The sequence below is a fragment of the Haemorhous mexicanus genome, chromosome W (genome assembly GCF_027477595.1).
Source record: "Haemorhous mexicanus isolate bHaeMex1 chromosome W, bHaeMex1.pri, whole genome shotgun sequence".
NCBI classification, from domain to species: Eukaryota; Metazoa; Chordata; class Aves; order Passeriformes; family Fringillidae; genus Haemorhous; species Haemorhous mexicanus.
The window spans coordinates 7,524,981-7,548,250 of NC_082380.1; the positions used below are offsets into that span (position 1 = coordinate 7,524,981).

Sequence of the window (23,270 nt, forward strand, 5' to 3'; positions counted from 1 at the left end):
TTAGAATAAGAAATGCTGGTGTTTTATATATATATTTAAACTTTTGTTTAAAATTACTATTATGTTAACCACAGTCCATTGTGATAAAAATATTAGGAAGACATCTGATCTTGCTTTTAAAATGTCTATTTTTCCATTAAAAAAATTACATCAAAACCTTCAAAGTTGGCAGTTTTTGCACAAAACATTGTGTAGGTAGCAGTTGGTTCATGGATTCCAAATTTTTTCTATGAAAATTTCTTATTTTCCTGTTGGATAAACACCTCTTTTCTGAAAAGTATATTAGTATATCTGATTTTGCACAGAAAACAGACAGTACTAAGTTTTTCACCTTGTAAATATCACACAGTCATTCTAGCTCCCTACTCTCTGCATTTCATCTATTTAGAATGCCTGGGATTTGAAAATTTATTTTACCGAAATCTTTGCACCCCTGAATTGATTTAGGGGATGAACAAAGATCTTCAAAACTACTTTATAGAGATACTGTTGGGACGTAATACATAAAGCAGATCCACACTATTTTCATTAGTATCCAGTGAAAGGACAAAAGGCAATGGGCACAAATTGAATTGCAGGAAATTCTGCTTAAACATAAGAAAATTCTTGTTTTTTTTTACTCTAGGGCTGATTGAGCACTGAAACAGTTTGCCCAGTAAGTTTGTGGAGTCTCCACCTTTAGAAGAATTCAAAACCCAACTGTACATGGGCTTGGGCAACCTGCTTTAGCTGACACTGCTTTGTGCTGCAGGTGTGTGTGTGTGGACTAGACAGATGCCAGAGGTGCTTTTCAACTAAATGACATTTCCTCTTTTTCAGTTTGTGCCCATTTCTCATTGTCCTGTTACTGCGCACTGCTGAGAAGAGTCTGGCTTTGTCTTTACTCCCTCCCATCAGGTATTTATATACATTGATAAGGTACCTGTGCTGCAGGATTACTGATTTCTATCTCAGCCACACCCACACCTGTGACTGGTATGGATCCCATTGACCTGGACCCCAAATTATGGATTTGCTTTCTGTCTTGACCTTGGACCTGTCTTGCCCCAAGGAACCTACCCAATGATCAGTGGACTGTGTCTGACCCTGGTTGTCCTCACCAGACCTGAGTCTGATTTGTGGACTGACTTCCTGGCTGGACCTTGCACTTGTGTCATTACCACAAATTTGTCTGATGATCTGGACTCTCGGTTGAATCTGACTACCATCTCCAGATCTGCCCTGCTCACTTCACTTGGATACTGCAGGACTAGGCCTAGGCTGGTGAGGTCTCTGCTGTGGATACCATGGTACTCAACTCCCAACTCCCCATTCCTTAAGGAAAAGACAGCCCTTGCTGCTCCCTGACAGGAAGACAGTTTTGAAAGCCTTGCTAAAGTCAATATAGACATAATCCACCGCTCTCTCTTCATCCACGGAGCCATTCACCTCATTTTAGAAGACTTTTGGGTTGGTCAAGCATGATTTCCCCTTTGTAAATATATGCTGACAACTCCCAATAATCTTCTTGTCCTTCATAGGTAGGCTTTGGCTTTCCTAACATCATCCCTGCACAGTCAGACAGTCTATATAGAGTCTATAGACAGACTCTATATTCCTCTTGGGTTCCCTGACATTGCTTCCACCTCTTGTATACTTTCTTTATATGTTCGAGCTTTGTCAGGAGCTCCTTGTTCATCCATGCAGGCCTCGTTCTACCTTTGCTTGACATCCTGTATATTGGGATGGACCATTCTTAAACTTCAAGGTGATCCTTGAAAAATAAACCAGCTCTTCTGGACCCTTTTGCCCTGTAGGACTGTCTCCCATGGGATTATTCCAAGCAGAGCCCAGAAGAGGCCCAAGTCTTCTCTGCTCAAGTCCAGGAGTTTGATGCATCAGTTCTTGCCAGGAGGAGGACATCAACACAAAGCTGAACCTAATCACAAGTTCTTCTATCATTTTTTATATGTGCTGAATAAAGAGATGAAAATGAACAGCAGGATTTGAAATTCAAAGCTCCTGTTACTTTTTTTCCCCATCTTTTGATAAAATAACCCAAAACCACCAAGAAGTGTCTGTTCTGAAGAATTGAATCATATCTTACTTTTTAAATAAATTTTTCAAATTTATGAATTTTTAGATATGCCTACTGATATCAGACTCCAGTGATATCAACTGCTGAACTGACAAACCTTTATTTTTTCCAAGAGAAGTTAAACTATTTCCATTAGAGATTCAACTTTGCCACATAAATGCAGACAAGTAAGGCTCCAAGAACTAGAAATATGAAAAAGTAGTTTCATATAACACTATACCTCTGTTTCTGCTGCATGGGTTGCTGTCTCATAGCCATATATTGCATGTCCTCTTGCAGCCGATTAAGGGGAGAATCTGGTTTGACACGAATCCCATAATAATGGTATTTAGAGTTCCCCCTTCATGAAAGAAGAAAAATAACATTGTTTCTTTAGTATATACATCACACGTTAACGTTTGCCTTGACTGGAAAAGAGTACATAAACGTTAGGCTTGTCTTTCCTCTCACTGGTATAAAACTGATAAAACTCCACCAGCTTCTGAAAATCAGTTCACTTAAACTATATTTTCCAGCACTTTACTGTTGGGCTTCATTTAAATAGAATAAGGTGAATAAAAAATCAACTAAATGACTTATGCAGTCATGGTGAATAAAACAATTCCATAAATGGGGTATGCTTGTGAGTGAGGGTTTGTGAGTGTTTCACTAATCAACTTCAGTCCTGGTCAACTGGAAAGAAAGAACAGAATTGGGCTGTCTGTGTTCATGTTTATGAGTGTCTATATGGGTGCTGGTAAAGGCATTGCCCTGTGTTAGTGTCATGTGTGTGTTTGTCTGCATCTTTGGAACACATGTTCAGTCTCGCTGCTATCTGGAGCTGCAAATGGAAACAGCAGTAGCTGCATTGATTGGACTGAGATGGGAGATATCTGGGTCATGAGAGTACACAGAATCTGGCTATAGCAGACCAGGAGTCCCCTGAGTCCTGAAGTCTGCTGGATTTGGCAACTCCCTTAAGAGAAAGGTTTTAAATATTTTTATTTGCTTATTTCCTTGCTTGTTTTTAACATATGAGCTTCATGCTCATGATTATTATTGATATTTTTCTGTTAAACTTGAAGATTTTATTAACACAAACCTGGTTCCCAGTCTTCTGGTCCGTAATCCCATGAAGATTGACCGTATGAGTTTTCCAAAGGAGGCAGCATTGACTGGATCTAACTTGTGCTCCTGACAATGACGTAAGTAATGGTTGTAAAGGGTACTTCTGGGGAGACTCACTCCTTCTGCAGTTTCATAGTTGTCTAAAAGCCATTGGAGCTATGTCAAATATGAAAGAGTGAACATATATAAATTCAGCATTACTCTACTGAAAAGCCCCACTTAATTGTACAACATGGAACTGATATTTTTTAGACCATTCAAGGCCTTTTTAATACAGTGACTTTGTTCTTTGAGCAAATATAATCTCTTTAAATCTCTTTAAATCTCTTTCAATGCTAGATATGCCATGATGCCTTAGTTATGGAATTTTTTTTTAGCTTTACAAGGAAATAACAAGACTCATGGCACCTGTGAGCTCAGATAGCTCCACTTCTAAAAATATTTCTGATTCAGTATCATACATTAACATTTTATGAAGTTATTTGTGCTTTCGAGAAAAATTGCTAGAATGCCAAATAAATAAAATAACCAATGTAATTTATATTAATTGCATTTTAAAAAACCCCTAATAGAACTAAGTTAATACATTTTTAATTCTGGAATGATACACTATTTCTCTTCACATGGAATTAAAAAAATACAAATAAAAAACCCCCAGTACTACATTTAACTGAATAAGGTTTATTGTCTTCCAAGTACAAAGAAGAAACTATCAAATATAAGGTAAAAAGCAATCTAGATGACATGAAAAATAACTTGTATAGCTATAAAGCATCATGGGCTCAATCCCTTTCTGTTGTAGCCTGTTTGCTTCTAAGAGGAACAGAATTAACTTTTTTTTTTCCTGTGTAATCTGTTGCAGAATTTTGGTGAGTAATTTTGGAAGCATTTAGGCAAACAGTTTCTCATACATGACTATATCTCTGTACATAACAAATGGTAACTAACATAGCTTCACAGAATATTCTGAGTTGGAAGGGACCCACGAGGATCAAGTTCAACTCTTAAGTAAATGGCCCATACAGGGATTGAACCCACAGCCTTGGTGTAATTGGCACCATGCTCTGACCAACTGAGCTAATCTCAGGGTCATGCACACTTAACTCTAGTAAAATGGTCATTTAAATGACATTTACCAGTATAAGAAAACAAAAAAATAAAAAGGAAATATTTTTATAGTTTTTATTTATCATCAGTCCTGACTAATGGGGAAGGTCCCACTTGACTAGAAGTTAGCAAACCTATAAGGAGGGCCAGAAGGAGGATCCAGGGAACTACAGGCCTGTCAGTCTGACTTCAGTGCCAGGGAATGTTATAGAGCAGATCATCCTGAGTGCCATCCCATGGTATGTACAGGACACCCAGGGGATCAGGCCCAGTCAGAATTGGTTTAGGAAAGGCAGGTCCTGCTTGACTAATTCGGTCTCCTTCTATGACAAGGTGACGCACTCAGTGGATGTTGTCTACTTGAACCTTAGTAAGGCCTTTGACAGTGTCTCCCAGTGCATTCTCCTGAAGAAGCTGGCTGCTTATGGCTTGGACAGGCATACTGTTTGCTGGGTAAAAATATGGATGGATGGATGGATGGATGGATGGATGGATGGATGGATGGATGGGCGGGCCAAAAGAGTGGTGGTGAATGGAATTACATCCATTTGGTGGCTTGGTGCTTCCCAGGGCTCAGCATTGGGGCCAGTTCTGATTAATATCTTTATCAATGATCTGGACAAGGGGATTGAGTGCACCCTCAGTAAGTTTGCAGATGACACCAAGTTGGGTGGGAGTGTTAATCTGCTGGAGGATAGGAAGGCTCTGCAGAGCTTGTATGAGGCTAAACAAGGTGAAGTGCATGGTCCTGCACTTGGGTCACAACAACCCCATACAGCACTACAGGCTTGGGTGAGAGTGGCTGGAAAACTGCTGGTCAGAAAAGGATCTAGATGTGCTGGTTGACAGCTGACTGAATAAGCCAGTGTGTGCTCACTTGGCTAAAAAGGCTGATGGCATCCTGGCTTGTATCAGCAATAATTTGGCCAGCAGGGCTAGGGGAGTGATTCCCCCCTGTACTCAGCAACTGTGAGGCCAAACCTCTAATCCTGTGTTCAGTTTTGGGCCACTCATTACAAGAAAGACATTGAGGAGCTAGAGTGTTCTCAAAGAAGAGCAATGAAGCTGGTGAAGGGTCTGGAGCACAAGTCCTATGAGGAGCAGCTGAAGAAACTAGGGTTGTTTAGCATGGAGAAAAGGAGGCTCAAAGGGGACCTTAACACTCTCTCTACAACTACCTGAAAGGAGCTTGTCGTGATGTAGATGTCAGTCTCTTCTCATAAGTAACAAGTAGTAGGACAAGAGTATATGGAAATATAGGAAAAATTTCTTCAATGAAAGGGTTGTCAAGCATTGGAACAGGCTGCCCAGTGAAGTGGTTGAGTCACCAACCCTGGATGTGTTTAAAAGACATGTAGCTGTGGCACTTAGGGACATGGCTTAGTGGTGGACTTAGCAGTGTTATCAGTTGGACTCGATGATCTTAGAGGTCTTTTCCAACCTAAATGATCCTATGATTCTATATTTAATTTACAAGGTTTCAGATTTTTGAGAATACTATCATTTTACTTAGCTTACCCCTTCCTTCCCCCATGGTTTCATATCCTTGGAATTTCTCTTTAATTTCCACTTGAATTTCCAAATTTTGTTTTTGTCTTGTATTTACTAATTAGTTAAGAAAGTAATTATGCCAAAATGAATTAGAATGAACATCCAAATTTTCCATGTTCACAAATCTTACCAAAAGTCTGGACTTAGTTTGGGCATCCAATAAATCCCCCAACTATGGATTTGGGTTTGGCATTTGGAACAAAGTTTTATTTCAGTATGCTGGACCCTCACATGATTGTTTAATTCATTTCACTTTAGACCACCAAAGTAATTAATATGACCAAGATATGTGTTTAAAGTACAGTAAAATAGATAAATATGTGACATTGAATATGCTACTCTGCAGGGCTACTTACTAATAGATCACTGAACTTATTCTGTTCTAGTAATGTTCCATATAACTTGTCATTTACAGAACAAGAATATCAGTATTTTACTGCCCATTACTCTTGAAAAACGTTTCCACTCTGACCCTTCTTTATTGCAGAACTATTAGTAAAAATTAGATTATAATGAATATATTGGAGATAAAGTTCTGTTTAAGTCAGTTGTGAGCAATTTACTGAACACAATACATGAAAAATGAAAAAAAATTAGGAAAACATTTACTTGAGACCTTTCAAAGAACATCTTCATGTTTACTTACTTATAGAAAACATTACCAGAACTATCATGCTTAGGTTTCTAAACAAGAGCTCTGTGTAAAGATGTAGGAGAAGCACAATCTAGTGTTTGCAAAATGGATGTAGATAATGTTGAACTTTAAATAAACATTTAAAAGTGCAATTCATCATCCTTATATCAACTTTTAGGTATAAATTCAGTCCTAACATTCACAATGTTTTATTAACTTGAGCATTTACAATTCTGAAACAAAGCCTAGGAAAAATATTTTAAACTTTTACCTTTACATGAGTGTATTATCAAAACCATTTCACTATATATTAATTATAGCCTTCAAACTTATCATTTAAATTATACCAATAAGTTTATGGAATATGAGCAATTTGTTTTATCTCACAAAGAAAAAAATTACTGACAAAACCCCCAAATTATTTCCAATTTAACTTCTAAATATAGCATTAGAATTTTTTCTAGATTAATTATAATTTATTAAGATTCATTTCAGTGCGTTTTACTAATGATCTGTATTTGACAGATATTCTTTCAACCACAGCTTGGCATTAGCCAACAATGGGAAAGCAAAACCCAAGATAAGTACAAAGTACGGATATTTGCTCCAGGGTGAAAATATTTCAATAAAAAAAGGTTGACATGATTATTTGGCAGGTTATAGCCTTCAAAGAAGAATGTCAATAGCTGAATGCCATGTAAAAAAGTAAATAATCTGCAGACATTATAACATTATTGCAAACAGCTTTAAATACATCTTTGTATTTACAGAAATCTAATTCTAAAACTGAAATGTCTACACTTTGACCTGTTGATTTATAATATTAACAACATTAGAATGGTATGAAATGGTTTATGCAGAATGGGTAAATTGACTACAACTTCAATAGAACTCCAATATTTAAAAATCATTAGATTATAAATTAGTCAACTCAATCACATACAGAAAGAAATCAGGAAAGGAAATAAAATGAAGGAAATTTTAAAAAAAACCATTAAAATAAACAGATATTGTAGCAGCATGGGGTTTAGATAGTGGTTGCTACTACCTATATTCCCCAGTAAGCATCTCCTGTGGAAAAGCCGCTTGGGTAAGCATTCAGACAAAGCAGTCAAGTACACACACACCACGGCAAGCTCAGCGAAGAGAGGCAGAAGGGCCTTTTATATGGTCAGCTCGAGTGAGGTTTATTTCAGCACACCAAAGGGAAACCAGAGACAAAAAATGAACTATGTGCTATGCACAAGGTTTAAGTAGGGGAGGGCATGGGGGCGGTACAAAGGGCAGGGCAAAGGTGATTGGCTTTCAGGGAAAATGGGGCCGGCCACCAGGGATACCACAACCAATGAGAAAAAAGGGAAAGGAGAAACCAGGGGAAATTGGGACATATGGGGAAAGGAACTGGGATGGATCACTGTTAAGCAAGAGTCCGTGAGGAAGACCTTTCTGTCCACCCAGGTGGGGAAAGACTCTATGGTAAGTCTCTCCAAGGGAGGGCTCTGGGGATTTCCCTGAGGGGGAAGGAATCAGAGGATTCCACAAGGTATTAATTAAGGCAACAAAGTGCCTGCTTAAGGAAGAAGATAGGACTAAAACCATATTTACTGTCCTTATTTGAGTCGCAATTCAATGAAAGTTTCTAAGAAAGGGAAAATATCCAGTGTTTAATCTGGGTTTAATTTCTGCCAAAATGACTGAGGCTAGGAAAGAACATTCACTACAGCAAGACACCTGGAGGTCTTTTTTTTCCCACAGAATCCACAATAGATCCTTTATTTGTCTTTCAGTAGTTTTGAAAATACCTCAGAATAGTTAAGAAACATCAGAATAAGACTACCATAACAGACAGATGCAAATATCCTTATTAGAAACATATTTTCATAAAGTCATAGAATAGTTTGGGTTGGAAGGGACCTTTAAAGGTTGTCAAGTCCAATTCCCCTTCAGTGATTAGGGACATTTTCAACTGGATCAGGTTGCACAGAGGCCCATCCAACCTGACCATGAACACTTCCAGGGACCGGGCAGCCATAACTTCTCTGTGCAACCTGATTGTTCCAATGTCTCACCATCCTCATTGTAAAGTACTTCCTTCCTTGTGTTCAGTTTAAATCTATTCTCTTCCAGTTTAAAACCATTGCTCTTTTTGCTGTCACTACAGGCCCTGGTAAAACGTCTCTCTCCATCTTTCTCATAAGCCCCCTTCAAGTACAGAAAGGCTGCAATAAGGTCTCCATGGAGCCTTCTCCAGGCTGAAAAACCTCAACTCTCTCTGCCTTTCTTCATAGGAGAGGTGTTCCAGCCCTCTGATCATTTTAGTGGCCCTACTTAGACTCACTCTATCCCACTATCTAAGCTGTTGATGAAGTAATTAAACGGCAATGGTCCTAGTACAGGCCCTTGAGGGATACAACTCATTACTGATCCTTGTTTGGACATTGAGCTGTTTGCTGTAATGCTTTGGATACAGCCATACAACCAGTTTCTTATCCATCTAAGAGTCTACCCATCAAACCTATCTCTCTCAAATTTAGCAGCAGGAATGGTGTAGGGGGCTGTATTGAAGGCCTTGCAGATGTCTAGATAGGTGACATCCATACCTCTCCCTTTGTCCACCAAATCAGTCGTTCCATTGTGCAAGGCCACTAGATTAGTTAGGCATTATTTGTCCTTGCATGTTTCTAGGTTGTCTTAACATGATCTAAATCTCTTTCTTCACACTTTACAGAATTCAATTTCCTTTACCTAATTTTAGCATTTTCTAAGAAAACTAAATTCTCTTCCAAGAAATTGTACTGGCTGTCTTTTTCTACCATGATGATAAACTTTTACAAAAAATTTTTGGTATTCACCTCCATATTACCACATTCTTGGGGGGGGGGGGGGGGGATGTCAACAAATCAAAATAAGTGTATAGACTACCCAATATACTCATACATTCATATTACAATCAATATTTTCTGTGGTAAAGAAATACAAGAATCTGAAAAAATATGTAGGTTTATGTTTGTTAGTAAGGCTGAGAAGCAAAAAAGGATGCAGTATGTATAGAAATTTAGCAGCAATTAAAAATACAAAACTATTTATACAAGCTGAAGAAAAACCATTTTGTTTACACAACATTTCAAGAAAGACTAGCACTATTAAAAAACAAACTGAAAATTAAATTTTGAGCCTTACTCCTTTACCTAAAAGTTATATTTAACGGCTTTGCTACTATATTTGCAACCATCTTTTTATGTGAACATCTTCAGCCTTTTATTATGGAAAATTCCTAACTACAGGATTTGTAAAGACAGAACAAAGCCAAAGGCAGAAGAAAACATATTAGACACTAACAGATTGTTTTAATTTTTAAATCTCATGAGATGGATTTACAGAATTGGTATACTAAACTTATTCAGAATAATAGAAATATTTGAAAAGAAATATTTAGTATATTCTAATCTAATCTGTGTGCACTACTTCTTTCCCCCTTTACCTGCACTTAAATTATTATATCAGGTACACAAATTATAGAAAATTATTTTTGAATGTCAAACACAGACTACCAAAGGTTTATTTGGTTATTATTTTTACATTTACATTGGGACCTGCAAAATAGACAAATCTGTTAAGTTGCGTTAACACAATACAGAGCCTAGAAAAGAAATGCACTCTACAGTGTGTCATGACACTTAGCCTGACAAAATATAGTGACATAAGATGTAGATTACAAGCAACTAAAATGGAAAGATTACAAGTAAAAAAATAGCAATAAATTAAAACAAACATTTAGAGGCAGGCTAAGCATGCAGAACAAGATAGAGATTAGCTTTCATGAAAGAAGAGACAACTTACATGGCTGTTGAGAAGAGAGCTTCTGTGAGTAGAAAGACCATCAGACTTTTGAAGTGTCTCAATCGCCATCTCAATCTGATAATAGATGTCATTAGAAAATGACTCAAGACAGTATAAAAGACTAATCAGAAAAATTCTGATAGGTTCTCTTAAGTTCAACAGAAATATCTAGTTTGGTCAGAGCTAAGGGATATTTTCTACTTTAAGGCCTCATCCTGAAGTCCTCATGAAGGCAAACCTCCTAGTGATGTCAGAGTGGCATTTTACTTGCATATATACTGTAGGATCCCACTTTCAAAGTCCAATTTACCTTCCTTCCTACTCATGAAATAAGAGAAGTAGATTTACTAGTAAGCTACATTGCAAACAGTAAAAATTACTGAACAATCAGTGTTTTGAATAGAAAAAAAACCAGAATAAAATCTTTAGCAATGCCTCAGTGTTTCTTCCTCTAAGTATTTGAGAAAGAACTGTGCACACTTTGAGTGTGAATAAGAAGCAAAATTTCTGCTCTCTGCAACCATGGAGTAAAATCTCAATCATTCAGTAGGTTTTCTGCCATTAGCTTCATTGTATAGGATATCACCCCCTACAGCCTATTAGAGCATTCTTTGAATATCCAGAGCTCTCAAAGTAAAGAAAAATTGGAGGCTTACACAGACAGCAAGATCCATCCTTAAAAGAAAATAAAAAAATCAGATGGGTTCAAAATAATATTTTTAAAGGAAAAAGTATTATAAACCACTAATTACACAGTAGCATTACTCCTAATACAAATGAGTAAAGACAACCATAACCATTCCTATTCTTCCCTTCCATATTAATACATCTTATTGATTCAATAATGACAACAATAAAAATAAAATTACAATCTAACTGTAGTTTAGATGCAGAGCTAGAATAGCAAAAACATTGAAAGTCATTGAGACAATGGGATGTACAGTAAAAGAAGGCACATAATGACCCACATTAAATGGAAAAGACAGAAAAGCAATGGAACGGTATCTGTACATTTAAAACCACAATATCCACTGTTGACAGTTTTAAAATAAATCTTCCCTACACTTCTTTAATTATTACACTATTATCCAAAGAGTTTATACTGGTAAATTGCATGATTGATTTCACTCAATATACAGCACAAAACTGAAAAATATTTTAGATTATATTTCACTTAGTGCATAAATAAAATATGGTTTCCCCTTTTTATAAACTAATCAAATAGTATCCTTACTGTAGGAACTCTCAATGAAAAAGGAAGTCTTTCTTACAACTGTTTACTCTTAGAAACATGTCTTTTGATAAAAGCATAGTAGATCTGATGAGTATGCAAGAAATATTGCAAAAATAATGTTTGAACACAGATTTTTTGTTTTGCATCAGTAGAAAATACTATTAAGTCAAACTATTCAATCAGACAGAAAAGGTCAAATTTAAAAGGATACTGTATATTAAAAATTAGAAGTTTAAGATTTCATCATACTAAGATCAACTCACTACATAGTGCAACCATAGACTCTCCCATTTTAACATGATATTATAACATCATGCAAAATTTAAATCATAATTCTGAATCTCACTCCACTCTGACAATCCCTTTTCTACAGCAGTACTACAGGGCTGAAGTCCTGCCTCCTGCTGCTTGTTCCAGCTATTACACTACCCTCTCACTTCAGAGACAAGTTTTTGTGACCTGTTCAAAGAACCAATTTTTTAAAATAATAAATTATCAAGATATATATATATATATATATAATCATAGAATCATAGAATGGTTTGGGTTGGAAGGGACCTTAAGAATCATCCAGTTCCAACCCCTCCACCATGAGCAGGGACACATTCCATTAGACAAGGTTGCTGAGACCCCCATCCAACCTGGCCTTGAATGCTTCCAGGGATGGAATAGCCACAACTTCTCTGGGAAACCTGTGCCAGGGCCTCACCACTCTCACAGTAAAGAATTCTTCCTAATATCTAATCTAAACCTACTCTAAGTCTGAAGTCACTCCCACTTATCCTGTCACTACATGCTCTTGTAAAATGTCTCTCTCAGGCTTTCCTGTTGGCTCCCTTCAGGTACTGAAAGGCCACAATAAGATCTCCCCAAAGCCTTCTCTTCTCCAGGCTGAACAACCCCCACCTCTCTCAGCCTTTCTTCAGAGGAGAAGTGCTTCAGCCCTCTGATCAATCTTGGTGGCCTCCAGGGCAGGTCTCACCAGAGTGAAGTAAAGGGGCAGAATCACCTCCCTTACCCTGCTGACCATGCTGCTTCTGTTGAAGCCCAGGATACCATCGGCTTTCTGGGCTGCAAGCACACATTGCAAGCTTGTGTCCAGTTTCTCATCCACCAGCACCTCCAAGTCCTTCTCAGCAGGGCTGTTCTCGATCAGTTCATCCCCCTGTCCAGCACCTTGCACTTGGCCTTGTTAAAACTTAAGAGGTTCTCATGGGCCCACAATTTAGGCTTGTCCAGGTCCCTCTGGATGGCATCCCATCTTTCAGGTGTGTCAACTGCACCACTCATCTTGGTGTTTCCAGCATACCCATGGCTACAGATCCAAAGATTTTAAAGCCAGAGATCTTAATGATTACTATGATCAGCTTGTCTTATTTTTTTGAATAATGTAGGTCAAGAAGTGTTCACTGCCTCTAAAATTCACCCTTAATTCACCTTTCATTAATCTCATGAAGTATTACTGAACTAGAGCAGGTCTTCCAGAAAGACTTTGTATTTGAAATTATAAGTATTCATCATATTCTAGCGTAACTTGTTCCAATAGTAATTATTTTCATTATTAAACATTTTGTGCAGTATTCCTTGTCTAAATTTTGATGAGCTGCCTTTTAAGCTTTACCTGTATTGTGGGTTTGGTTTTTTCTGTGAATTTTCTCCCATTTGTTACCTGAAAAGGGGGACGCTGAGAGGAAAGGGGAGAATGAATAATGGGCAATTAAGGTACAAAAGAACTGGCCAACGACCCTTGCATTCCAGTGAAAGCTTCCGGGGAGGGAGGGCGGGAATCGGGAATTGGGCACTGGCTTGCTGAGGGGGAAACCAGCTGGCTGGGCTGAGATCAGGGCAGTGCAGGTGGTTTTTGGTGCTGAATCCTTGCTGCTGGGGAATTCTTGCCCCTCCGTAGGTGAGCTCGCTGCTTGCAGGAGCTGCCAGTTGATGGGGGCTTTTCAGGACTCGCCATTGCTGGGAAGACCCATGCCTGCGTGCGTGGGTGCTTCAGGGGAAACCGGACCCCCCATACACACAACTCCCTCCCTTTCTCTGGAGCTGCTGATTTAACTGGAACCTCGGCTGCTGCCATCACCAGGATACCATATCGTGCATGTGAGAACCCGGGAAAAACCATATTATCTCCCACCCACACACCTTCTCTCTCTCTCTGAGGCTGCCATTACCCCCTGGGGAGGCTAAGGGCTTGCACTGGCCACCCTCTGAAGCCGCAGGGGAGTCGCTGTAGCCTCTCCTCTTGACATGAGCCATCAGCCCTCCCTGCTTGGTTGGGGTCATAACTACACCAAAGGGAAACTCGCTTAACAGATGGGAAAAGATATATAGTCTAGTAAAGAACTGTTATTCCTTTTCCCATATCTTTGCCTGGAAACCCTGTAATTTCAAAGTCATAATAATTTGGAGGGAGAGGGTCATCTTTCCATTCCATGGGGGCTTCCTGCCTTCATTGGCAGACATCTGTCTTTTAAACCAGGACAACGTGCTACTGAAATATCTCTTTACTATCAGGTAACTTTTTCCCATGCAGGGACCTAACCATAAACAAAGCAGCTCTTAACCTTCTCTAACATGTAGTTAATGGCTTACCTTGAAGGCAGATTTTCTAGACAATGAATCATTTGGCTCATTTTGAAAGCTTTCAGCTACTTCTGGGTTCTCTCCCATTCAAATTTATTTTATTTTTAAAAATCCCAAGCTTCTGACAGGCTTGAGTCCTCAGGCTTTCAAAATGTTCTATGTGAAACAGTCCCTTGCATGTTGGGGAAGTAACAGAAACTTTAATGGAAAGTATTTTAATCATATATCCCAAATTAAATAGTGGTTATCCCAAATAGTGGGGTCTTCTTTTTAATTGTAGCCTTGACATTTTGGAAAAAAATACAAAAATAAGTTGAACATTTGAAATTATGCACATATCATTGAAATTATATTATGCGCATATCGAGGTTAATTAATAACATTCCTTACATTTCTAGGGCAATCAATCAGAAGTTACAGGCTTATTTAACAACTGCAATGCTAATTGACAAAAAAATCACAGCCCCATCAGTTTGAATGTGTGATCAGTCGTACATTTCTTCTCACTGAAAAACTATTTCTATATGAAAAGTCATTTAATAAAATGTTTTGACTGATAACTGAAAAAAGTTATCATTCCCACAGCAGCCCCAACCAAAGCATGTTAAACATATCTGCATTACTAATTACTAATACATGTAATCATGAGTGTACATGTTAATATAAACATGGGTGGGGAAATGTAGTATATGATAGAGATTATTCGTGCTTTGTAACTGTATAAAAATTATAAAGATCCAACCATGCCTCTGACCCCCATGGCCAGAAGCAGGGCTTTCCTTTCTATTCAAAAGATTTCCCGGACTCACCCAGATAAAATCATGACTATTAACGAATGAATGAGTCCTTCCTGGGCAATCATTGGCCATTTCCCAGGAATGTCCAGAACATTCACAGAACACCTGGAAGAGATTACATGGAGGAACGGGCGGGCGACATCTTTGCTACAACTGAAAAGAAGACTATCTCGAGGAGCCCAGACAGCCATCCAAACCTATGGACTGACTTTTGTCCAGGACTGCATCTGTATAGTTCCCGTTATACATATGTAGGAACTTACAGAAATCTTAGGTCATTTCTGCTCCAGGCAGAATAAACTGTATATAAGCTGGCTGCCTGGAGCAGTTGGTGTGAAACTTTGGGGAGACGCTGACACTATGTCAGTTTGACCCGGGTTCACCCAGCGTCAAAGTCCAGGGTTGACGCTGTCTTGGCTGTGGCAGTTTTATAATATTCTATTTTTTGGTTGTCGATCTAATAAATTTATGTGAAAAATGCGTGTTTTGTGATTGGCTTTTCGCAAATGTTAAAATGAATATTATATGTGTTGTGTTAGAAAGTAATGCTGTATTAATTCTCTTCACTAGTGTGTTAAATATAGTTTTAGGTTATAAAAATTGTTAAAATAGAAACTGTGCTACGTAGGGTACTTTTTTTTAAAGAAAGGACTTGCAGCGAGATAGCAGCCACAGGACACCTAAATCTTTCATAGAAAAAGAATTTATTGCTCCCTTATCAGAAGAAACGAACTTCTTCCCGCCTCGAAGGAGCTGTTAGGATTAGGAGGAAGAAGTTGACGATGACCAGGCCGAATCCTGTGTTTGAATGGAATTTATGCATCATGCATGAAGTGTATGAATATGCAACAGGCTGTTGTTTTTAAGGGTTAATCCTTTGTTAACGGGTGTCCTTTTTCGGGCTTGTGCTCCGTAACTCTTTGTTTTTATTGTCTCATATTGTCGTAATTCAAATTGTCTAAATTATTATTACTCTAATTGTACTATTATTTTTATAACTATTTTATTACTATTAAATCTTTAAAATTTAAAAAAAACAAGTGATTGGTGTTTTTCACAATTTATAAAATTTTTTTATAAATTTGGCTGCCGATTTGATCATTTACAACAGGAAATTGCAGCATGATAATAATGGGAATTGTGATTTTAGACTTCTACGTCAGTTTACTCAGTTTGCCTTCTAAAATGCTAATTTATTATCTGCCGTAGTCATTAATGGTTGAGAAGGGTAGAACATTTCTGTGGATAATAAATTCAAAACTGTGATTATTATATGTCAAGTAAATCCTACAATGTTCATCCTTTATGTAATCTTATTAACTGTTATTTTTAAAGTCGTTTTGTCCATTAACATTTTATCAGGTGAAAATATACATTACCATCTCAGATGTCTCTCTAGTATATACATAGAAAAACACTTAAAAATCTCCAATTCACATTGAAAAACTTCCTAAAAGTCAATGGCAAGGAAAACTTATTTTCTTCATGATTCAAGTATTTGACACAAAATGCTTAAATTGTTCTGAGGAGGTCAGGACATAAGGAAAAAAAAAATCCTCAGAAATTTAAGCTCCAAGTTACTGAAATTAACATGGACTGTTATGAACAAAAAAGTTACAGGTTTTTTTTGTAAAGAAGGGGCTGCAGAGGAGTCTTCAGTTGAGCTAAGAATTGATCGCTGGCCAAGAGTTCTTTGTTAGTGAAATGTTGGAATCACCCCTTGAGTATCCTTAAGTACCGCCGTTTAACTCTCTATTGTGGAGAATTCTTGTTTTTCAGAACCACCCTAGCCTGTTGCCAGGAGGATGACAACCTCCCCTCGGACGGTGGGGAGAGGGAGAAATTTGCATCTCAGGAGACATGCAAATTTATCTCAAACCCAAACTGCACTGGGACGGGACCTTCACCAAATCCTGAAAAATACCCCAAAAGAGATGAGCCAAAGCAGAATTGAGAAGTCAGGGTGGTGTCTGGACAGCAGGGCCGAGGTCCGAAGCCGGCAGAGACGCTTGAAAACCTCGGTCACTCCTCGCCCCAACTAGAAATGATGCCAGTCGGACCCAGGACCCCCTGGACTGATAATCCAAACTGAGAAGCCTGGGTATACCCCCACTGCCCTTGCGAGGACAGGACTCCCGGCTCTGGCCCCTAGGGGCAGAGCTGCAAATCCTCCTCTTCTGAGTCACTGCTGGGACCGGCGGCAGATCTTCGCGGATCTGCCAAATCCCATTTTGAGCTGATCACTTTAATAACGGCAGTTAAACGAGGAAAATCTCCTGCCCTGTTTATTTCATGGATATCCTCTAATTCTTTATCTATATTGACTTACATTTCTAAACCCCTCTTCACTGACAGTAAAACAGACTACTTTGCATGATATCTTAATGTTTAAGACATCTCCTGCCTCATGTCCAAAAGAAGTCCATGTCTCTACACAGGCACCTATTTTTAACTTAATCTGCTCCCTTTAATTTTTATCCGCTATATATTTAGCAAATTTTAACTTTATCTGTTTCAAAAATGTTGCCATTGTAGGCTTTAAGCAAAGTGAAATACAAGAGAAGTTGTGAAGAAATTATCAATTCATCAAATATGTATTAAAAAAATTAAATTCAGCACAGCTAATGAAGTCTTGAATACTAGTAATAACTGTATTTGCTGTTATAGCTTTTCCTGGTAACAATTCTTACTTTCTCATTGACAATCCTAAAAAAGGTCTATGCATATCACTATATTAAAGTGTTATATCATAAATGAATGAGAACTCAAGCATCCTTTTGAAACAATGGAAATTTAACAGGGTAGAAATCCATTTCAGATTTAGGTGAAATGTGCCGTTTTGAATTATTTAGTCTGTAGCTTGCTAGCACAGATGAAATATGCTGTTTTAATTTGTTTAGTCTGTTAACTCTGCTGTGCTCAATGTTGCCTGTTCTCGCAAAAAGCCTGTGCTCGCAAAACTGCCTCAGCCAAGGAAAAAGAATGTGAACTTCCAAGCTAAAAGGAAGATAAGGGGGGAGGCCCTTGAACTTTGAAACAAAGACGAGAGCTAAAGCTGAGGCTGCAAGAGATGGACAGGGTGACCAGAGAGTTCTCTCTGTACAAGGACTGATAAAAACTAGTTGCAAGTTGTAACACGAAACCATTAAAATGAATATGCATTAACCTATTGTGAAACTCTATGCATATGTACAAGTAAGGGGGATAAAAAAGGTTTGGAAATTCTCTGGGGCATGCATGTCCTTTGGGGGGAATGATCCCCACATGCTGGGATCCCCACATGCGTCCAGCACTGTAATAAACATACCGGCTTTACAACTTTTGCAAGTTGTGGAGTTAGGTTTTTTTCTGCATATCACTTTCCACTTATATTTCAAAACAGTGCATTCATACAAATGCTACTGTCCTCTGAAGAGGTACTCATGCCAGAGCCTTGATTTGGGCAGACAAACTTGCCTAGATGCAAAGACTTGAAAATGAAGCATCAGTGACCATCTAAACTCACAGGTCCAACACCCAGAAAAATGTGATTCTCTTGAAAGTTCTCATAGACTAAGCAACTGTCGTAGAGCTTTTACTAGGTTATATTGGATTTTGCTCAAGAGAATGAAAAAGTAATTGAAAGACAGAGGGAAGAAAACCCAATAGTTTTAAACTTTTGTGAAAAAAAGTTTTGTACATATAAACAAAATGATCATGAAATATATCTGATATTTTATATATGCCAACTTTAAAAGAACTCAGAAAAGCTTTAGAAGTGTTTATATTGGACTAGATGCACAAATAGCAGGAGGTAGTTCATTTTCAAGAGAGAAGAAGAGAGAAAATAATGAATTACTGGAACAGTGTTGTCCCCTTCAGTAAGAACAGTAGTCAAATAATGAAAATACTGAAATTTATGGTAATCTCCAGACAGACTTAGACACAGTTGTGGTCTCTGCTACTGTATCACTTGTTTTATTTCTGTTTACCTTCCAAAACAGAATACTGTAACTAATATAATAATTAAGGGGAAGATGGACAAGTTCAAGAAAATAATGGCTTCCAAAATTCACACCTTTCCCAGCTGAAATGTTTAATTGGTCTGAGGACTTCTTTTCTGTCCCTAATCAGATAGGAAAGCTGGGAGAAATTTATATGGGCATTAATTATTTTGTTTGTTTTCTGATGTTGATGTGAGGGTATTTCAGATGCTATGAGCATCCATTACATTTCATAAAATAAACATCACATTTATCTTCAGTACTCTGCATGTGCACAGGGTATGCTTACTGACTGACAAATATAAATATTTCTTATGATCAGAAAACAACATATGGGGTCAACATATGGAGCAGAAGCATACATAACATCCATGATTTGGTAAAAATTCAAAATGTTTGGTGTTTATACCAGATGACTCCTTTCTCCCTAAGTTCTCAAAAGACAATTCAGTGTCCATTTTTATTTCCTTATTGAATGTTTCAAATGGCTGGTCAAGTTATCAATTCTACTCTTTCTCTTCAATACAATCCCTTTATATGAATCAAAAGGTAGTCTGTATACCTCACCTTTCTCATGCACTTGAGATTCTAAACCCCCAAGCTGCCCTATAGTTGATCTGCCAGTTATGGTACAGACTCAAAAATCTCCCCAAAACCTTGACAAGCTTACATACGATTTCTAAAAAGCATACATATTATTTCTAAAAAGCATGTAGCAAGAGCTGTATGCTTCCACAAGAGTTATTTCCATCAGGAAATCAGGATTGAGAAACAAAGCAGAATGTTTAGATATTTATTTATTTTTTAATTCAGAAAAAAATATGACAAGACAGAATTTGCAAGAAATTAATTGGCACTTTTAGAACAAACTATCTATTTAATTAGACACTGTGCTGGTTTTGCCTGAGATATGGTAATTTTCTTCCCAGTGGCTGATATGGGGCTGTGTTTTGGATTTGTGCTGATGTGCTGGTTTAGCACAAGCTGGTTTTTGGTAGTGGGGGAGGAGCCATAGAACTGGCTTCTGTGAGAAGCTGCTAGAAGCTTCCACCATACCCAACAGAGCCAATCTCTGATGGCTCTGAAGATGAACATGCTGCTAGCATATTAGAGAGGTTGGTAACGCCTCTGTGATGATGTATTTAAGAAGAAAATTTGAAACAGTGCAGGCACAGCTTTATCGAAGGGGTGGCAAGGCGCCGCCACCAGGGGTGATCCTGGCGGTGGAGGCTTCTCCTTTTCAGTGCCCCACATGAAGAGAGGCATTGAATGGCACCAGCACCACAGTGGCCGGCACCACCTGCGCGTTGGCAGCCAGGCTGCATGGCTGGCAGTGGAAACATGGCGAGTGATTCCTCAACGCAGAATCTAGACGAAATCAAATTCTCAGTGCTGCAAGATCCTGCAGAAATCTTTGAACTGGTGGAATTTGTTGGCTATGGTACTTACAAGCAGCAGTTTTTTCCTCCGAGTCGGAGAAAGAAGAGGAAGTGAAGAAGTGGAAAAAGACAACATGATGGCACCAAGGTCAGTGGAAAGAAAGAGGGGGAGGAGGTGCTCCAAGCATCGGAGTCGAGATTTCTCTGCAAGCCATGTTGAGGGACTATAATAAAACAGTCTTCCTGTAATCTATTAAGTCCATGGGGGGATGCAGAGATCTGCTTGCAGCCTGTGGGAAAAGATGCTCACGCAGGAGCGGGTGGATGCTAAAAAAGTTGTAATCCAGTGGGAGACCCAAACAGAGAGACAGGGCTTTTGCTTCCAGAGAAAGAGATAGAGAAAGAAGGCCCATGCTTCCACACTAGAGCAGCTTATCCTTAAAAGACTACACCCCATGGACTAGTGACCCACGCAATGGCAGTTTTGGGAAACTGTTTTGCCTGTGGAAGGGACTCTTGTTACAGCAGCTTAGGTGGGACTGCTACTCATGAAATTAGAACCATGCTAGAGAAGTTCATGGAGAACTGTGTCCCATGGGAAAGACCCCACAGCGTAGCAGAAGAGAGAGACTCCTCTCCCTAAATGAACTGAAGAAAGATCTCGAGTGATGAACTGACCAAACACTCCCACACCATCTCCCTGTGCTGTCGGTGGGAAGGAGGGAGGGGCAGGGGGCTGGGGGAAAGGTATTTTAAGGGCTAATTTTACTCCTCATTATTCTCCTTCGACTCTATTAATAATAAATTTACTTTATGCCTTTGTCTGAGCCTGTTTTGCCCTCAGGCTGTTTTGTCCCAGTCCTTATCTCAACTCATGAGCCCTTCATTATGATTCTGGTGGGTGCCTTGTGTTTTAACCAGTGTCAAACCCTGACAGCTGAACACAGGGTCGATAACATAGAGATGTTTTTGTTTTTGCTGAACAGAGCCTACACAGAGCCAAGGCTTTTTCTGCTTTTCATACTGCCAAGCTGTCAAGGAGGCTGGGGGTGCATGGGAAGTTGGGAGGAGACACAGCCAGGACAGGTGAGGCAAACTGACCAAAGGGATATTCCAGACCACATGACATCATGCTCAGTATATAAAGTGGGGGGAAGAAGGAGGAAGGGGGGAGGGAGACATTTGGAGTGATGGCGTTTGTCTTCCCAAGTCACTGTTATGCATGATAGGGCCCTGCTCTCCTGGAGATGGCTGAACACCTGCCTGTCCATGGGAAACAGTGAATTAATTCCTTGTTTTGCTTTGTTTGTGTGTGAGGCTTTTCCTTTCCCTATTAAACTGTCTTTATCTTAGCCCATGAGTTCTCCAGCTTTTACCCTTCCGATTCTCTCCCTGATCCTGCTGATGGGAGAGTAAGCAAGTGGCTGTGTGGGGCTTGGTTGCTGGCTGGGGTTAAACTACCACAGACACATAGAAATCCACTACTCTAGAAAAGTGCTAACACCATGCCACTAAGATTTGAACTGTAATGATAGCAGTGGCTAGTCATAGTTGACCTACTTAATACATTTTTACAGAAGAAAACAAAAAGAACAGACAGAAATTCACTTCAGGGATTCAGAGGCATCTCCAATATCAAATTTTGAATATCTCAGAAACAAAATATCACTGTGTTCCTTTGACCAATTTTTTAATAATGAGAATAGTTTTCCATACGAGTGTATTAGGTTTATGTGGTAAGGTTTTGGTAGACCTGGCAGTGCAGGGATGGCTTCTGAGAGAAGACGCTAGAAGCTGTTCTCATGACACAGTTCCAGCCAGCTCCAAGACCAAACCGCCACTAGCCAAATCTGGGCCAGTGATGTTGCTAGAGCCTCTGTGCAAACATATTTAAGAAAGGATAAAAAAAAATTCACCATGACAGCTAGAAATGAGAATATGTGACAAATAAAATTATACAGCCACTAAGATTGGTAAAGGAAGAGGGGAGCTGTTGCTGTAATGGACCCCCAGCTGGGTAATAATTAGTATTGACTCCATGATTTACAGAAGGCTGATTAATATCTTTTTGTTATATATATTATTATTAAGAAACTTATTGCTTTTATAGACAGTTACGATACACCTGGACTTAATTGGTCCTCCAATCATAACATCATCACCATTGGCTAATTAAGAAACTACCCTTTGGTAAACAAATCTCCATAACACATTCTACATGTTCACAATAACAGGTGCAGCAAGCTAAGAATTGTTTCTCATTTTTTTCTCTGATCTTCTCACAGCCTTCCCCAGAAAGGCCTGAGAAAGTTATGTGTTGCCCTCTGTGGCCTGAGAGCTGCTGCCACAGGGAGCAAGTGCTCCAGGCATCTGAACAGAGATTTCCCTGCAGCCCATGAAGGTTAACAGTGGAGCAGATATCCACCTGCAGCCTATGGAGGACCCCACAATGGACAAGGTGAATGTGCCCTAAAGGAAGCTCCTGGAAGGAATGGTGGCCTGTGGAGAGGAGCCCATGCTGGAGCAGGTTTGTTGGCAGGACCTGTGACCCTGTGGGGGACCCATGCTAGAGCAGTCCATTCCTTAGGGACTTCACCCCATGGAAAAAAAAAAAACAAAAAACAAAACACTCTGGAGCAGTCTGTGAAGAACTGCAGCCAGTGGGAATGCTCACATTGGAGAAGTTCATGAAGGACTGTCTCCTGTGGGTGGGACCCTATGCTAGAGCAGGACAAGAACATGAAGAGAAAGAAAAGGCAGAAACAAAGTGTTATGAACTGAAGGCAACCCCCATTCCCTGTCCCCCCTGTGCTGCTCTGAGGGAGGAAGTAGAAAAGTTGGGAATGAAGATGAGCCTGGGAAGAAGGGAGGGGTGGCTGGAAGGTGTTTTTAGATTTGTTCTTATTTCTCATTATCCTGCTCTGTTTAATTGGCAATAAATTAAAATAATTTCACCAAGTCTGATTTGCCTT

At 39.0% G+C, this 23,270-nt stretch overlaps 1 protein-coding gene across 8 annotated transcripts in view; it reads right to left on the reverse strand.

Annotated features, from left to right (window-relative positions):
- Positions 1-23,270, reverse strand: part of LOC132341439 (transcription factor RFX3-like) — a 210,322-nt gene that overhangs the window by 89,797 nt on the left and 97,255 nt on the right. For 7 of the 8 annotated variants that reach the window (XM_059873021.1, XM_059873027.1, XM_059873025.1 and 4 more), the window contains 3 exons: positions 10,317-10,391; positions 3,159-3,340; positions 2,298-2,417 (listed from right to left, as the gene is read on the reverse strand). In XM_059873021.1, coding sequence (XP_059729004.1) covers positions 2,298-2,417; positions 3,159-3,340; positions 10,317-10,391 — 377 coding nt within the window. The remainder of the gene's footprint in view (positions 1-2,297; positions 2,418-3,158; positions 3,341-10,316; positions 10,392-23,270) is intronic. The other variant, XM_059873022.1, reaches the window with a different exon arrangement.